Source organism: Hyla sarda, chromosome 11, assembly GCF_029499605.1.
Source record: "Hyla sarda isolate aHylSar1 chromosome 11, aHylSar1.hap1, whole genome shotgun sequence".
Taxonomy (NCBI): Eukaryota; Metazoa; Chordata; class Amphibia; order Anura; family Hylidae; genus Hyla; species Hyla sarda.
The window spans coordinates 91106905-91126144 of record NC_079199.1 but is presented as its reverse complement, the minus strand read 5'-3'; the positions used below and the strand labels follow the sequence as shown (position 1 = coordinate 91126144).

At 45.0% G+C, this 19240-nt stretch overlaps 1 protein-coding gene across 1 annotated transcript; it reads right to left on the bottom strand.

Annotated features, from left to right (window-relative positions):
- Positions 1–5879: 5879 nt before the first annotated feature.
- On the bottom strand, positions 5880–17297 carry LOC130294919 (olfactory receptor 10A2-like). The gene is made up of 2 exons (XM_056545070.1): positions 17272–17297; positions 5880–6699 (listed from the first exon to the last, which is right to left on the bottom strand). Exons 1-2 carry the CDS (start codon positions 17295–17297, stop codon positions 5880–5882), a joined length of 846 nt encoding a protein of 281 aa, XP_056401045.1.
- Positions 17298–19240: the final 1943 nt, after the last annotated feature.

The following is a 19240-nucleotide window of genomic DNA, read 5'->3' as shown; positions in this document are numbered from 1 at the left end:
AGCCCTATTTAAACTAAGCATATAGTTCTGTAGATGGAAAATGTTAAGGCTCTAAAAAGAGAGCAGAAAATATTGAAAAAAGCAAAAAGGAAAATTGACCGCGTCCTCAAGGGGTTAAGTCGGGTTTACAAATACATATTCTTCGATGAAAATTAACACATTACACTACAGTGCATGGGAATAAGGGTTAAATGTAAATTATTCACATTCTACAGAAAGAAAGACTATTCTGCCCTAGATGTACGCTGGATCTCATACTGAATTTCTCCCTTGGAATAACTTGGTAAAATAAAATATGATATAAATAAAATTTTAATGAAAATATAATATACAAAATTGTGCTTACCTTAGATTTCGCCGTTTTTAGATATAGGTAATACTGATCTGTGCCACCGCATTATCTTCTGCTAGGTCACACCAGAGAATCCCTTTTATAATGAGCTGAATCGCAGAGGGACTCTCAGGAACGAATATTGTGGGGAAATAATTCATCATGAGACTTAAACCCCAGAAGTAAAATTTGTTTAATCCCGGAACAAAGAAACAGAGAGCAAAATGATTGTGTAATATTGAAAATGTTGCTAAAATGTATTAGCTATAATTGGGCATTGTGTATTTCTTTGTTATAACTAAAATAAATAATCCTGTACGACAGAAACCAATGCATTGAGCTCATTTTCTTAACCCCTTAGTGACCAGCCAATTTTAGCATACCTGTCATTTCAAAATATTTTTCAAAATTTACTAAAATAACCCTTAAGATTGATGACATGCCCTGTTATTAAGCCCATGAGAATTGCCTCGATGGTGCACAGTAGAGATGAGCGAACTTACAGTAAATTCGATTCGTCACGAACTTCTCGGCTCGGCAGTTGATGACTTATCCCGAGTAAATTAGTTCAGCCTTCAGGTGCTCCAGTGGGCTGGAAAAGGTGGATACATTCCTAGGAAAGAGTCTCCTAGGACTGTATCCACCTTTTCCAGCCCATCGGAGCACCTGAAAGCTGAACTAATTTATGCAGGAAAAGTCATCAACTGCCGAGCCGAGAAGTTAGTGACGAATCAAATTTACTGTAAGTTCGCTCATCTCTAGTACACAGCTATTTCTCTTTTTCCCTATTTCAGAGCTGGGCTGTTTGCCAGAAGTACACAAGCAGATACTTTCTCCCTTAGTTGTCTGTCCATTTACAGCAAAGGACCTTCTCCTTTCTGTATGAAGTGTTGGTGAAAGTGCACTGAACAAGAATGGATTATACTGTGCTGAGGTAATTTATACAGTACACTATTATAGATGCATATGGAAGGAAGAAGGGGCCATAGTTGCAATGTCTTTGCAAGTTGTCATGTGCGCAGACATAAAAGAAAGAGCCCAATCACATCAAGAAAGAAGTTACACTATGCAATGGGCTGATGCTAAAGACAGGCTGCTGACTTCAAGGAGGGGGAGATTAGACACAGCAGACGGCATTGTGTATATACAGCTGCAGCATAGCAAGGAAGAGGTTACTGCTGCCAAGATGAGATGAAAGCTTTAATTTACCTTACAGTGCAGTGCTAATCCCAGGATTGCTTGTCACTGTGTAATATGGATTACATAGTCAATCCAGAGGTGAGAGCGTTGGTCTAATCATCTGCCACACTGGCGCTCATGCCATTCAGTAGCTGGGTTATTAAACTGGCATCTATCTAACTGAGCTGAACATTCCTGTTCCTGTTTTCCTGTGCCTGTTTTCAGTATCCCTGGTCTGACATGATCGGAGCTTTGCCTGTACCCTGGCTACTCTCTTGCCTGCTGGCCTTGTACTATGTGTTCCCCTTGGTTTTGACCCTCAGATGTTTCCCTGTTTTTTTCTCTTTGGTATTTAGATTTTGTCTCTATTGTGTCCGAGAGATGCTGACATTACATGACCTTTACATCCCATGCACTTGTGCGTGTGTAGGGACCGTGGTTAAGTTGGGAGCCACTATTTAGGGCAGACTATCCAAAGCGGTTTGGGCCAAGTTCAAGTCTGCACTGCTCCCTACCTACTGTGACACTATCACTTGCAGGGGTAGGATTGTAGTTGTAGGGGTAGGATTCAAATTTTTAACAAGTTCCCTACTTGATGTGACTGATGCCTGCGGTGTAGTGCACTGCGCAAAAATACTTTTACTCTTATAATCAAATATTCCAACTGCTAAGTCAGCTTATGGTGTGCTGTAGTTTTTACCATGTGATTCTACAGCTCCCAGACCTGATCAATGGTAAGGATATGCTGGAAGTTGTTGCTTTATCCATTGTTGTTACAGACATTACAAGTGAAAAAGGCTCCTATGGGGCACAGACAGAGTTTACAATCACAATGACTCACATATGATGTATTTTCTTTAGTTGTCTTTGTTCCTCTTGATTCTTTTCAACTCTGTCTTTCATCCTAACCCAAGACACCTTTATTTACTAGACTCATCCTTTTCCCCCTTACAGACTCGTGTTTTCCCCTCCAGAGCTCTCTGTCCTCACCAAGACCTCTCTGCTTCCTTCTTAGATTCAACTGCCCTTCTCCAGACCACTCTATTCCTACCTTACAGAATTCTGTTTTCTCTTCCAGGCTCCTCTGTCCTCCCCAGACTCCTTTTTCCCATACTCCAGACTCCTCCGTCACCTTCCTCTAGACTCCTCTGCCCCCCCCCCCAGGTCGCTCTGTTGTCCCCTCCAGAACCCTCTGTCTCCCTTTTCCAGACTCCTCTGTCCTCCCTGAAACCCTTTGTTTCTCCCTCCAGACCCCTCTGTCCTCCCTTACAGACTCCTACGTCCCCTTCCTCCAGACTCCTCTGTCCTACCCCAGACCCCCTTTGTTTACCACTCTAGATACTGCTGTCCTCCTCCTGAGTCATCTGTTATCTCTTACACACTTTTGTTTTCCCTGTCACCCCAAAGACCCATTTCTCCCCATCTTATACTCCTTTGTCATTCTCCAGACCCCTCTATCCCCCCCCAAAAAAAGAATTCTGTTTCCACCTCCAGACTCATCTAGACCCCTCTGTCCCCTCTTGAACTCCTCTGTCCGGCTTTAGCCCCTCTACCTCCTCCCTTCAGACCCCCCTGTCTTCCCTCAGACCCCTTTGCCCCTCTCCTTTAGACTGCTCTGTCCTTCCCCCGATCCCCTATGTATCCCTTCTCCAGAGTCTTCAGTCCCTTTCCAGACCCTCTGTTTCCCTCTCCAGACCACTCTGTCCTTCTCCAGGCCCCTCTGTTTTCCACGTAACGACACCTATATCCTCCTTTTAGACACTTCTGTCCTGCTTCAGATCCCTCTGTTCACCTCTTACACTGCTCTGCCCAATACCCTTAAAGACTTCTGGTTCCCCCTTCAGGCTCCTCTGTCACCTACACAACCCCTTTGCGCCCCCCCCCCCCCCCACCCTCCACCACCACGACCCCTTTGTAACTCTTCAGACTCACCTTTTGGGATTGTAGTAATGTCACAGCAGGTCTGTTATCTGTGAGATGCAGCAGTTCCCGCATACAGGATTTCTTGTGGAAGGGTGGAGAAGCTCATCCAGTCGCAGGTGGAGGCTCCTGATACCAGTACTACCAGCATGCATGCATGTCTCCTGCTTCACCTACGTGTTGCCCCCACTAAGCCTCACCCAGAACTCAAGCCATTTCCTTCCTCATGGATGTTTTATCCTTTCCTTCTAAGAACCACAGTGTTTTTATTTCAATGTTTTTAAAACAAAACATAATTTGACAATTCTGCGTGGGGGCTCATTTTTAGCACAATGAATTTATATATGTTTTTATTTTATTATATTTTTAACATATTTAATTTTTTTGTTCATTTTTAAACTATCTCTAGGGGACTTTACTATGTGATAGTTCGCATTTAAAGTTCAATGCTATATTTATGTCAGATTAACGATCTGCTAGTACAGCATTCCTATGGCAAGCTGCTCTGTCATGGCAGCCACAGAGGCCTTTGAAGAGACCTAGGCTGCCATAACGCAGCTTTTATCTACCTATAGGCCACTCTAAGCAATGACAACATCATTTAGAGGATTAAATAACCAGAGCAAACTTCTATGCAGGTTACTGTTTGCAGTTGTCAACTAGTGAAAGCAAGTAAAACTCAGCAGCAGCAGCATGCAGACATGTAGTAGGTCGCAAAGGAACAATATTCTGTATTTATGGGGGTGCACTGAGCAATCTGACCATTCAGACATGGTCCAAGGGCAAAGCCACAGAAAGGTCCCACCACCAGCTGTGCCACGCTGCTAACTTACAGCACTGGGACTGCCCAGCTGACAGTGGTATTCTTACTCCGTAATACTGCTGTCACGCTGTGCCCAGGAAGAACACAGTGTCCATGCAAAAGAAGAGTATGAAAGCTGGGCGCATGGTGTAGATTTAAGACCTGTGTGCTACACAAAACTTCCTCTGCTGACAGCATTTCCACCCCCCTAGAAGTGGTCCAATGTTATCTCTCCCACAAGAAACTCATAGACAGTAATTGTAGCCACCCAGAAAAGTCTGAAAGAGGACAGGGGTGTCTGTAAGGGGAGTAAAGAGGGGTCTGAGAGGGGGGTCATAGGTCAGAGGAAAACAGAGAAGTCTGGGAGGAGTACAGATGAGTCTGAGAGGGGACAGATGGGTCTGAGAGGGAACAGGGGAGTCTAAAAGGGGATAGAGGAGCCTGAGAGTGGGGCAGAGGGGTCTAAGAGGGGAACAGAGGAGTCTGAGGAGGGCAACAGGGTCTAAGATGGGGACGGGGGCGTTGAGAGGAAGACACAGGAGTCTGAGAGGGGAAAAAAGGGGTCTGGGGAGGACAAAGGTGTCTAAGATGGGAGAAGAGGAGCCTGAAAAAAAGGGACAGCGGGATTTAGGGGAGAGGTCTAAGATGGGGCAGAGGGGTCTGAGAGGGAACACTAGAGACAGGGGGACAGTGGGGTCTAGGGAAGGACAAATGGGTCTAAGGAAGGACAAATTGGTCTAAGATGGGGACAGAGGTGTCCAGGGAGGTCAGAGGAGTCCAAGGGTGGGGCATCTGATGGGGATCTGAGATGGGGCAGAAGGGTCTGGAGCAGGGTAGGGGGGTTTAGGAGTAGGACAGAGGAGTCTGTAAGGGGAGACAGAAGATCTGGAGCAGGATAGGGGAGTCTAAGAGGAGGACAGAGTAGTCTGGGGAGGACAGAGCATTCTGGAGGGCAAAATAAGGCAGTGTTTTTTATGGGGAAACAGGAGTCTGTAAGAAGGCAGATGGGTCTAGAGCAGGACAAAGGAAACAGTGGGTATTGTATTACATTCAGGGTTACAGCATGTGGCAGAGTTATATTCAGGAGGGCAGTGTGTGGTAGTGTTATATTCAGGGGAACAGTGTGTGGTAGTAACACATTCAGACATACAGCGTGTGGCAGGGTTATATTCAGGGGGTACAGTATGTGGCAGGCTTATATACAAGCGGTACAGTGTATAGCAGAGTTATATTCAGGAGTACAATGTGTAGCAGTATTATATTCAGGGGCATAGTTTGTTGCAGTAAAATATTCAGGGGTCCAGTGTTTTGCAGTATCCCACCCCTGACACAGAATTCTGTGTGGCTCCACCTTCTGAACTTGGTTCAGAGGGTGGATGTTGACACAGGATCCTACAGAAGCCTTTCATTAGATTTGCCAGGCTTCCATAGCTTTATGCTGCTCCTGTGATGCACGGGATGAGGCACGAGGAGGGGTTTGGGTAGGAATAAGGGCTGGGAAGATGTGGGGCCAGGATAAAGTCTTGCAGGGGCCCCTGCTTTCTTTGGTCCAGTGGCCTTGATTGTTTTCAGCCTGCTCCTGTCTATGCAGTTATTTATTTTTTTTGCTTTTTGAACTTTAGTACACCTATAGGTATTAAGAAAGTTTTATTTCGAAAATAACTCATTTTTACAAAATTTGCATTTGAAGGTTACAACATATTTTTCCTTGAACACTATAAATGTCCTAAGGAGACTTGTCTTGACATCCTTGTTCCTTAATGTGTAAATAAAAGGGTTTAAAAGAGGTGTGACAACTTTATATATCAGAGCAAAAAATTTATCATAATCACTGCCATTAGGCCTTACGTAGACAACGATGCCTGTAATGAAGAAAAGGCTGGCTACGATAAGGTGAGAGGAGCAGGTGGAGAAGGCTTTTCGTTTACCTTCTACGCTCTTAATCTTTAGGACTGTAACTATGATGTGAGTATAGAACCCAATGATGACGATGAAGGGGAGGAGAACCACGAAAATGGCAGTTATGCTGGTCACAAGGTTACTGACGTAGGAATCGGAACATGCCAAGTTCTGTAGAGGAGCCAGGTCACAGAAGAAATGGTCAATCACATTGGGACCACAGAATTTCAAAGACGCTGTGAAGATGGTCGGTATGAAAGCTGCAACCAAACCAACAAGCCATGGAAATATAGCAAGTTTGATATACCATTGAGTCATTATAATCCCATATTGGAATGGGCTTGTGATGGCAAAATGTCTATCGAAAACCATAACAGTGAGAAGGTAACATTCCACTATACCTGTGGTATCAGCGCAATATAGCTGCAGGAAGCAGGCCTCAAAACTGATCCGGTTTCTACCTGCAATAAGGATATCTAACAGTTTGGGGACAATGATAGAAACAAATAAAATTTCCAAAACAGCAAATACACTAATAAAATAGTACATTGGAGCATGAAGGCTTACACTAAAATGAATAAGCAAAAATATAATGATATTCCCAACAATACAAGTGTTACGCCGAGCGCTCCGGGTCCCCGCTCCTCCCCGGAGCGCTCGCTACACTTCCCTCACTGCAGCGCCCCGGTCGGTTCCACGGACCCGGGGCGCTGCGTTACCACCTCCGGCCGGGATGCGATTCGCGATGCGGGTAGCGCCCGCTCGCGATGCGCACCCCGGCTCCCGTACCTTACTCGCTCCCCGTCAGTTCTGTCCCGGCGCGCGCGGCCCCGCTCCCTAGGGCGCGCGCGCGCCGGGTCTTTGCGATTTAAAGGGCCACTGCACCGCTGATTGGTGCAGTGGTTCCAATTAGTGTTTACACCTGTGCACTTCCCTATATCACCTCACTTCCCCTTCACTCCCTCGCCGGATCTTGTTGCCCTAGTGCCAGTGAAAGCGTTCCTTGTGTGTTCCTTGCCTGTGATTCCAGACCTTCTGCCGTTGCCCCTGACTACGATCCTTGCTGCCTGCCCCGACCTTCTGCTACGTCCGACCTTGCTTCTGTCTACTCCCTTGTACCGCGCCTATCTTCAGCAGCCAGAGAGGTTGAGCCGTTGCTAGGGGATACGACCTGGTCACTACCGCCGCAGCAAGACCATCCCGCTTTGCGGCGGGCTCTGGTGAAAACCAGTAGTGACTTAGAACCGATCCTCTAGCACGGTCCACGCCAATCCCTCTCTGGCACAGAGGATCCACTACCTGCCAGCCGGCATCGTGACAGTAGATCCGGCCATGGATCCCGCTGAAGTTCCTCTGCCAGTTGTCGCTGACCTCACCACGGTGGTCGCCCAGCAGTCACAACAGATTGCGCAACAAGGCCAACAGCTGTCTCAACTGACTGTTATGCTACAACAGTTACTACCACAGCTCCAGCAATCATCTCCTCCGCCAGCTCCTGTACCTCCTCCGCAGCGAGTGGCCGCTTCTGGAATACGACTATCCTTGCCGGATAAATTTGATGGGGACTCTAAGTTTTGCCGTGGCTTTCTTTCCCAATGTTCATTACACTTGGAGATGATGTCGGACCAGTTCCCCACTGAAAGGTCTAAGGTGGCTTTCGTAGTCAGCCTGCTGTCTGGAAAAGCCCTGGCTTGGGCCACACCGCTCTGGGACCGCAATGACCCCGTCACTGCCTCTGTACACTCCTTCTTCTCGGAAATTCGAAGTGTCTTTGAGGAACCTGCCCGAGCCTCTTCTGCTGAGACTGCCCTATTGAACCTGGTCCAGGGTAATTCTTCCGTTGGCGAGTATGCCGTACAGTTCCGTACCCTTGCTTCAGAATTATCCTGGAATAATGAGGCACTCTGCGCGACCTTTAAAAAAGGCCTATCCAGCAACATTAAAGATGTTCTGGCCGCACGAGAAATCCCTGCTAACCTACATGAACTCATCCATCTTGCCACTCGCATTGACATGCGTTTTTCCGAACGGCGTCAGGAGCTCCGCCAGGATATGGACTCTGTTCGCACGAGGCGTTTCTTCTCCCCGGCTCCTCTCTCCTCTGGTCCCCTGCAATCTGTTCCTGTGCCTCCCGCCGTGGAGGCTATGCAGGTCGACCGGTCTCGCCTGACACCCCAAGAGAGGACACGACGCCGCATGGAGAATCTCTGCCTGTACTGTGCTAGTACCGAACACTTCCTGAAGGATTGTCCTATCCGTCCTCCCCGCCTGGAAAGACGTCCGCTGACTCCGCACAAAGGTGAGACAGTCCTTGATGTCTACTCTGCTTCTCCACGTCTTACTGTGCCTGTGCGGATGTCTGCCTCTGCCTTCTCCTTCTCTGCTGTGGCCTTCTTGGACTCTGGATCTGCAGGAAATTTCATCTTAGCCTCTCTCGTCAACAGGTTCAACATCCCGGTGACCAGTCTCGCCAGACCCCTCTACATCAATTGTGTAAACAATGAAAGATTGGACTGTACTATACGTTTCCGCACGGAGCCCCTTCTAATGTGCATCGGATCTCATCACGAGAGGATTGAACTGTTGGTCCTCCCCAATTGCACTTCTGAAATCCTTCTTGGACTTCCCTGGCTTCAACTCCATTCCCCAATCCTGGATTGGTCCACTGGGGAGATCAAGAGTTGGGGGCCCTCTTGTTCCAAGGACTGCTTAAAACCGGTTCCCAGTAAACCTTGCCGTGTCCCTGTGCTTCCTCATGTAACCGGTCTCCCTAAGGCCTATATGGACTTTGCGGACGTTTTTTGCAAAAAACAAGCTGAGACTCTACCTCCTCACAGGCCATATGATTGTCCCATTGACCTCCTCCCGGGCACTACTCCACCCCGGGGCAGAATCTATCCTCTGTCCGTCCCAGAGACTCTTGCCATGTCTGAATACGTCCAAGAAAATTTAAAAAAGGGCTTTATCCGTAAATCCTCCTCTCCTGCCGGAGCCGGATTTTTCTTTGTGTCCAAAAAAGATGGCTCTCTACGTCCTTGCATTGACTACCGCGGTCTTAATAAAATCACGGTTAAGAACCGCTACCCCCTACCCCTCATCTCTGAACTCTTTGATCGTCTCCAAGGTGCCCATATTTTTACCAAACTGGACTTAAGAGGTGCTTATAATCTCATCCGCATCAGAGAGGGGGATGAATGGAAAACGGCATTTAACACCAGAGATGGACACTTTGAGTATCTGGTCATGCCCTTTGGTCTATGCAACGCCCCTGCCGTCTTCCAAGACTTTGTTAATGAAATTTTTCGTGATCTACTATACTCCTGTGTTGTTGTATATCTGGACGATATCCTGATTTTTTCTGCCAATCTTGAAGAACACCGCCAGCATGTCCGTATGGTTCTTCAGAGACTTCGTGATAATCAACTCTATGCCAAAATAGAGAAATGTCTGTTTGAATGCCAATCTCTTCCTTTTCTAGGATACTTGGTCTCTGGCCAGGGACTACAAATGGACCCAGATAAACTCTCTGCCGTCTTAGATTGGCCACGCCCCTCCGGACTCCGTGCCATCCAACGTTTTTTGGGGTTCGCCAATTATTACAGGCAATTTATTCCACATTTTTCTACCATTGTGGCTCCTATTGTGGCTTTAACAAAAAAAAATGCCGATCCCAAGTCTTGGCCTCCTCAAGCGGAAGACGCCTTTAAACGACTCAAGTCTGCCTTTTCTTCGGCTCCCGTGCTCTCCAGACCTGACCCATCTAAACCCTTCCTATTGGAGGTTGATGCCTCCTCAGTGGGAGCTGGAGCTGTCCTTCTACAAAAAAACTCTTCCGGGCATGCTGTTACTTGTGGTTTTTTTTCCAGGACCTTCTCTCCGGCGGAGAGGAACTACTCCATCGGGGATCGAGAGCTTCTAGCCATTAAATTAGCACTTGAGGAATGGAGGCATCTGCTGGAGGGATCAAGATTTCCAGTTATTATTTACACCGATCACAAGAACCTCTCCTACCTCCAGTCTGCCCAACGGCTGAATCCTCGTCAGGCCAGGTGGTCTCTGTTCTTTGCCCGATTTAATTTTGAAATTCACTTTCGGCCTGCTGATAAAAACATTAGGGCCGATGCTCTCTCTCGTTCCTCAGATGCCTCTGAAATTGAACTCTCTCCTCAACACATCATTCCTCCTGACTGCCTGATTTCCACTTCTCCAGCCTCCATCAGGCAAACTCCTCCAGGAAAGACCTTTGTTTCTCCACGCCAACGCCTTGGGATCCTCAAATGGGGTCACTCCTCCCATCTCGCAGGTCATGCGGGCATCAAGAAATCTGTGCAACTCATCTCTCGCTTCTATTGGTGGCCGACTCTAGAGACTGATGTGGTGGACTTTGTGCGAGCCTGCACTATCTGTGCCCGGGATAAGACTCCTCGCCAGAAGCCCGCTGGTTTTCTTCATCCTCTACCTGTCCCCGAACAACCTTGGTCTCTGATTGGTATGGATTTTATTACTGACTTACCCCCATCCCATGGCAACACTGTTATTTGGGTGGTCGTTGATCGATTCTCCAAAATGGCACATTTCATCCCTCTTCCTGGTCTTCCTTCAGCGCCTCAGTTGGCTAAACAATTTTTTGTACACATTTTTCGTCTTCACGGGTTGCCTACACAGATCGTCTCGGATAGAGGCGTCCAATTTGTGTCTAAATTCTGGAGGGCTCTCTGTAAACAACTCAAGATTAAATTAAATTTTTCTTCTGCATACCATCCTCAATCCAATGGACAAGTAGAGAGAATTAACCAGATCTTGGGTGACTATTTACGACATTTTGTTTCCTCCCGCCAGGATGACTGGGCAGATCTTCTACCTTGGGCCGAATTCTCGTATAATTTCAGAATCTCTGAATCTTCCTCCAAATCTCCGTTTTTCGTGGTGTACGGCCGTCACCCTCTTCCCCCCCTCCCTACCCCCTTGCCCTCTGGTCTGCCCGCTGTGGATGAAATTTCTCGTGATCTTTCCACCATATGGAAAGAGACCCAAAATTCTCTCTTACAGGCTTCTTCTCGCATGAAGAGATTCGCAGATAAGAAAAGAAGAGCTCCTCCCATTTTTTCCCCTGGAGACAAGGTATGGCTCTCCGCTAAATATGTCCGTTTCCGTGTCCCGAGCTATAAGTTGGGACCACGCTATCTTGGTCCTTTTAAAGTTTTGTGTCAAATTAATCCTGTCTCTTACAAACTTCTTCTTCCTCCTTCTCTTCGTATCCCTAATGCCTTTCACGTCTCTCTTCTTAAACCTCTCATCCTCAACCGTTTTTCTCCTAAATCTGTTCCTCCCACTCCTGTTTCCGGCTCCTCGGACATCTTCTCTGTTAAAGAGATTTTGGCCTCTAAAAAGGTCAGGGGAAGAACTTTTTTTTTAGTAGATTGGGAGGGTTGTGGTCCAGAAGAGAGGTCCTGGGAACCTGAGGACAATATCCTGGACAAAAGTCTGATCCTCAGGTTCTCAGGCCCCAAGAAGAGGGGGAGACCCAAGGGGGGGGGTACTGTTACGCCGAGCGCTCCGGGTCCCCGCTCCTCCCCGGAGCGCTCGCTACACTTCCCTCACTGCAGCGCCCCGGTCGGTTCCACGGACCCGGGGCGCTGCGTTACCACCTCCGGCCGGGATGCGATTCGCGATGCGGGTAGCGCCCGCTCGCGATGCGCACCCCGGCTCCCGTACCTTACTCGCTCCCCGTCAGTTCTGTCCCGGCGCGCGCGGCCCCGCTCCCTAGGGCGCGCGCGCGCCGGGTCTTTGCGATTTAAAGGGCCACTGCACCGCTGATTGGTGCAGTGGTTCCAATTAGTGTTTACACCTGTGCACTTCCCTATATCACCTCACTTCCCCTTCACTCCCTCGCCGGATCTTGTTGCCCTAGTGCCAGTGAAAGCGTTCCTTGTGTGTTCCTTGCCTGTGATTCCAGACCTTCTGCCGTTGCCCCTGACTACGATCCTTGCTGCCTGCCCCGACCTTCTGCTACGTCCGACCTTGCTTCTGTCTACTCCCTTGTACCGCGCCTATCTTCAGCAGCCAGAGAGGTTGAGCCGTTGCTAGGGGATACGACCTGGTCACTACCGCCGCAGCAAGACCATCCCGCTTTGCGGCGGGCTCTGGTGAAAACCAGTAGTGACTTAGAACCGATCCTCTAGCACGGTCCACGCCAATCCCTCTCTGGCACAGAGGATCCACTACCTGCCAGCCGGCATCGTGACAACAAGTAATATAAATGATTAAACAGGCAACGAAAAGCAAAATTTGAAATTCATGAAGATCTTCGAAAGCTAGTAAAACAAATTCTGTGACAATGGTACTGTTGCTATCCTTCATTTTTGTTGAGATTAAAGGGATCAGTCAACGGGAAAAGTATTTTTTTCCTAAGATACAAATATAATATTAACATATAGAGTAGAATGGAAAAAAAATCTCAAAAATCTATTGAAATTGAAGCTTTCACCTTAATGATACTAATATTTTAAACATTGAGATAAATTTAAAGTCTGTTCACTAAAATGAATGCTTAATGAAATCTGACTGATATGGTAGCAAAAAAAAAGCAAAAGTTGCTTTGGGTGCTGTAAGGTCTTCTTCATTCTCTGCTCACTTAAACATATTTGATGCATACTGTACAAGAGCCCAAAGTTCATGAAGGCCTGTCAGATGGAAATAGATAACGTCCAAGAGAATTCTACCACCTTAGAGGATCCGTGAGCTTGGCCTGCCATCACAAAACTAGAATTTTGGATAATGGAAATGAAGAACCCTAGGTGAGTCCATTTGGGAGTCTATTGACTTTGTTTACAGTTATTAACCCTTTCTTGACCTAGAACAGTTCTGATATGTTATGGTGTTTGGAGCAGGCTCCTGACTTGAGTCTGCTCCATACCCGGTTACTCTTAGTTGACTTCAGCAGCTGAGGGCCTCAGCCAGCAAGTAACTTTTTAGATGACACTGTCAACGTTAACAGCAGCATTTAAATGCATGTTAAAATGGTAGTCCTGTTTAGGAAAATGTCTCCTTTCCACACCATACACCTCTATGGGGGAGATAGAGATACACAAGTGCTGTACACATGTCTTCCCCTGCTTTGTGCTCAAGAAGAGGTGGAGTGCCATACAGTAGATCACAGGGCACTGTCTCAGCAGTAGGATCCCCCGCGATCTACTGTATGGCACTCCAGCTCTCCAGTCACTTATCCCCTATCCTTAGGAGCCATTGTTGGTGATGCAGTAGGTTAGATTTCCTGGACATGGCACTATTGCATATTGTGGCCAGAAGATCCATTATCCCGGCACCCAAAGCATTTACCTGATCCACCGTCACTGCTGGGACTCCTCTATTGATAGAGCTTGTCTGTAGTAGACTCTACTAATAGAGCAAAGATTTAATTGATCAATGCAATACATAGGTATGAGACATCTATGGGGAGTAATAAAGTGTAAAAAAAAAAAAAATCCAATATTGTTTACCTCTATATAAATTAACCACTTCCATAACCATTGAAATCACTCCCATTTTCCAAATAAGAAAGACTATTTTTTTTTTCATAATTGTACCGACCTATAGAATAAAGGAAACATGTCATTCATGCCACCCAGTAAACACCATAAAAAAACTGATCAAAAAGTCATACCCCTAAATTATATCAATAAATGTATAGCTTGTTCCGCAAAAAACAAGACCTCTCACACAATCGTCAGCCGAATATGGTGCTTGATAAACACCTTAATAAAGAGAAGGCCCAAAAATCCACAGGATGATCCTTTATTTCACAGGTCTATGTGCTAGTCAGGCATCACATTAGGGCCACACAGGGGATATTTCTAAAAATTTCAGATTACGAAGAATGAATATTCAGGTGAATTTGCTAATCCATGCTATGCTTCAGAAAAAAAAAATATAAACCCCTTAAGAACCACAGTTTTTTTTTTTTTTTCATTTTTGCACTTTTGTATTTTCCACCTCAATTTCTAAAAATCAGAACGCTTTCAATTTTGCACCTACAGACCCATATGAGGGCTTGTTTTTTGTGCCACCAATTGAACCATTTAATGACATCAATTACTTCACTCAAAAATTTATGGTGAAACCCGAAAAAAATTATTTGTGGGGCAAAATAAAAAACAAAAACGCAGTATGCAGTGCACTTTTAGGTAAAAATTACACCATATATTTATAATATAGGTCTATATGGTTACAATGATACCCAATTTATATTGTTTTTTATTTATTTAACTACTTTAAAAAAATTATAACACATGCACCAAAATTAGTAAGTTTAAAATTGTCATCTTTTGACCCCTATAACTTTTTTATTTTTCCATAAACAGGGATGTATGGGGGCTCATTTTTTGCGCTGTGATCTGTAGTTTTTATTGGCCCTATAATTGCTTTGATGGGACTTTTTGATCGCTTTTTATAAAAAAATTTATTGTACACAAAGTGACCAATGTGTACGCCAATGTGTACGCCAATGATCGTGCAGTTTAATTAGCATTATATTTTTTATAGTTCTGACATTTACGCATGGGGTGATACCACATATGTTTATTTTTATTTTTGTTTGCATATTAGTTTTTAAATGGAAAAAGGGGAGTGATTCAAACTTTTATTCAGAAAGGGGTTAAATTCCATTTATTCTTTTTTTTAGTCCCTATAGGGGACTATTTTGTGCAATCCTTTGATTGCATACACTGAACAATGCTATGCCATAGCAATAGCATTGATCTGTGTTATCTGCGCTCAATTGCTCAAGCCTAAATCTCAGGCTTGCAGCAATAAAACACCGATCGGACAGTGAGGAGCAGGGTAAGGTGCCTCCTGCTGTCCTCTCAGCTGTTCGGGATGCAGCGATTTCACCGTGGCGGTCCCAAACAGCTCCGTTGAGCTAACCATCAGTGATTTCTCCCGGTTTAGAAACCGCAATGAACTATGATCGCGGAGTCCAAAGGGTTAATACCGGACATCAGCCCGATCGGCGATGTCCATTATTAGCCACGGGTCCCGGTTGCTGTTAGCAACTGGGACTCAGCAGGTACAAAGCGCTCAGCTCCTGAGCCCTCTTCACATAACGGGAGTCAGCCACAGACGTAAATATACATCCGTGGTCATTAAGGGCTTAAAATTTCAAATTAGCAAAACAATTAAATGTTTTAAATTTCACCTCCACTTTGCCTTAACTTCTGTGAACCACCTCAAGGGTTAACAAAGTTTTTAAATCCTGTTGTGAATTCCTTGAGTGGTGCAGTTTTAAAAATTACATTATATGAAAGATTTTGGCATCCAGGCCTCTCAGAAATTGAATACAAATTTCAACATTTGTAAAGCTGGGTTCACATTTGTCTGGCATCTGGCATAGGTAAACTCAGCCTAGATCTCAACGCAACTGATGCCATAACTGATGAAAACATATATCAGTTGTCATGATTGTTTCTGGACAGCAGACAGGGGAACGCAGCAAGCTGCTTTCCCCTGTCCGGTGCCATCTGGCGTGTCCCACTATCCGGCGTCAAAATTTAGACGCTGGATAATTGTGAACTGTCCCATTCAAGTGAATGGGATCAGTTCTAGCATCAGTTTCCCTCCAGTGTACACCAGAGGGAAACAGTGCCGGACACCTGATATATGTGAACCTAGCATAAGCCCTTTGATGTCCTAAAAAGTAGAAGGATATTTAAGAAATTGTTCCGACATAAAGTAGAGATATTATATATGTGAATTATTAACTAATTTATGTGGAATGACTATCCTTCTGAAAGTAAACAATGTCAAATTTATAAAAATGCAAATGTCGCCAAATTTTGGAGTTCTTCACAAATAATTTTGACCAAAATGTGCCAATTAAAAAGAAAAACCTAAATTTTGCAACTTTTACTACTGTAAAACTGACATGTTCTCTTTATTCTGTGGGTCATTACAATTAAAATGATGACCCATGGTTACATGCTTTTCTGTTATTGTCCTCCTTAAAAAAAAAAGTTACACTTTTTAAACAAAATAGGTCTGTTTAAAATCACGCTGTCCTGACCCCTATAATTGGTTTATATGGGGCTGTATGAGAGGGTAGAAACATTTTCCTATTTTACAAAAATTTTTTATAATAAAATAAATAAACTTATTTGGTGTATCTTCACATGTGGAAATGTCCAAACTTTTAAAATATAATGTTTATTATCCTGTACGGTGAATGATGTAAATTTTAAAAAATCCCAAAGTAAAAAATTGCTGATTCTTGACCATATGACATCCCAGGAAAAAAAAAGAATAAAAAGAGATCAAGAAGTCAAATACAGCCCCATACAGCCCATACATGGAAGAATAAGAATAAGTCATACGAGTCAAATAGGACCATTTTGGGCTGCATTCACACCACGTTTGCAGCCTACGGTTGCCGGATCCAGCTGGGGGAGGGGAAAACCAGGCGTTCCTGCACCCAAGCCGGACCTCCTCTGAAATTCATTTACTTTAATGAGCTGACCGCAGTCAAACAGTGACTCCGGTTGGCTCATTTCTGCCCCTTATCCGGTTTTGTGACCGGACCTAAAACCGTGGTATACCGTAAGCTGCAATCGTGTTGTAAATGCAGCCATAAGCATACTAGTTTTCATGCAAAAAGGTAAACTTTTTTTTAGAAGTAGTACAGTAACAGATAAACACATAAAGATGGGTATCATTGTGATAATAGTGACTCACAGAATAAAGAAAACATCAGTTTTACAGTAAAGTATACAATGTAAAAACAAAACCCCAACAAATAATAATATTTTTATTGTGCCGTACATTATATGGTAAAATAAAATGTAAAAGGAGTCATTACAAAGTACGACTGGTTGCCCAGAAAAACAAGCCCTCATATGGGTCTGAGGATGGAAAAATAAAAGAGTTACGTCTCGTGAAAGGCAAGGTTGGTTAAAGTTGGTTGTGTCCTCAAGGGCCAAAATGGGCTGTGTCCTTAAGGGGTTAAGATGAAATAGCTACTACAGGTTACTGGGATTATTTCCATTCATACAATGATGTTATATATGTCACGCTGCTATATTAAATGTATTTAGATGTGTAGAATGTAATAATTTTGCAGCCGATATTTGCTTTAATGCTTCTGCATACTTACAGTCCTGAAATAAACCTTCGTGTCATGCCGCACTCTCTGTTCTGTTTTACAAAATGCTAAAAATAAGGCTATCATTTATATACTGTATGTTACTGGGTATAATGTATGTTCACGGCTGATTCGGCCTCAAGGGATTCGGCCTCAAGAGATTTTGCCCCAAGGTCTCATTCCAGTAAATTCTTTGGTGACTGGAAAGATAATAAACATTTTCCAACAGACCTTGTTGTTAACTCTGTATTTTCATTTAAAGGGGTACTCCACTGCTCAGCATTTGGAACAAACTGTTCTTAACTCTGGAGCTGGCGCCAGGAGCTTGTGATGTCATAGCCCTGCCCCCTCGTGACATCACGCCCAACCTCCTCAATTCAAGTCTATGGGAGGGGGCGTGATGGCTGCCACGCCCCCTCCCATAGACTTGCATTGAGGGGGTGGGGTGTGACATCATGAGGGGGCGGAGCTACGATGGCACGAGCTTCCAGTGCCGACTCAAGTGATCGCAACAGTTTGTTACAAACACTGAGCAGCGGAGTACCCCTTTAATAAATAGATAAATGTATTGTCCTGACACCAGTACCGGTATTGGTGTCCCAGCTGCTGTAGCCTAAAGTTTTTGTACAGCCCGACAAAATACCTAATTGTTTGCCTGAATATTGTCTCTTATACTGCTACACAGGATTGCATTGAAGATTAGTGTAATGCTGCTGGTGTTCTGGTTCTTACCAGCGCCAGACAACATTTTCTGTGTCCTGTGTTTGCTATGTTTCCTGGTCTTCCTGCTCTGGTGTATTTCCTGCTGTCTCCTCTATGTCCACTAGGGTCCGCTCGCGAGCACTGGCTGAATTTGATAGCGCTAGCGTGCATTTCCTACTAGAGTGTTCCTTCTATCTCCGTCTGGCACCCTCTATTTTAACATGCTACACCTGCTGTTCCTTAGTCAGCAAGATTGTATTCTGTCCTGGTATCCTGTTCTAGGGGGTCTCTGTATTTGTTCTGTCCACTAATCCTCATCCTGCCTGTTTATTGGACTTGCCATTTTCTTTATCCCTTGGACTATGTACGTGCTTTGTAAATAAACACCTTTATCAGCATTGCTGTGTTTGACGCTATTTTAGTGTCAGTTTTGACCCATTTTGCTGCCTGGCTGTCCCTTGTGGCACAATGGGTCCACGCCCATGAGGGCGTCATAATTAGGTTGTGAAAGAGTTAAACATTCTCTGTACTGCCACCACTGGTGGATAACATGTGTAGGGTGCATTGGGTTTTGGTCACATGACCTTACCTCAGCTTCTGCTTGAATGTTCTAACAAAGGAGTTTCTCAAGTCCAACCCTTTCTCCCAAAAATGCTGTAACCTGTCTAAACTAGTCAGTAGGGCCCTGGTTAGATAAGTGTAACTGTCTTGTCTAGCTTAGGTTAGTGCGCGGACAAGTTTTGCCTGCATCCTGCTAGGCCATGTATTAAGATAAAGTCTAGGCCTAGTTCACATCACGGTTGTGCTCCGTTCGAAGGATCTACACTGGTTATGTCTGTAAAAACTATGGGACTTCAATGGAGAAAAAAACTACTGCAAGCAGTCATTCTTTTCTCCACTAAACTCCTGCAATACAATGGACACCTGAAGGAAATCCAGAGGACACCATTCAAAGTCAATGGGACCCAGTGATATCTGTTGTGCTCCCATCCATTTAGGGTCTGTTCAGCACAAAAGTAAAAAATAAAGTCAAATAAACATTGAATGGGACAGGGCACAACGCTGATGTGAACTTAGCCTTACATGTCACAATCACATTTGTCTTATGCTCTGCCATACGGAGTCGTAATAACAATACCAGATAGGTGACAACAATATCAAACATATTTTTGTTAGCGTTGATCGGTTTACCACAACTTAAAAAGTGATGACCTTTCCCCTGGCTGAAGTGCCAAGGAGGCAGGGATGAGCTACATTATCCCATGGGATTTAGAGATAT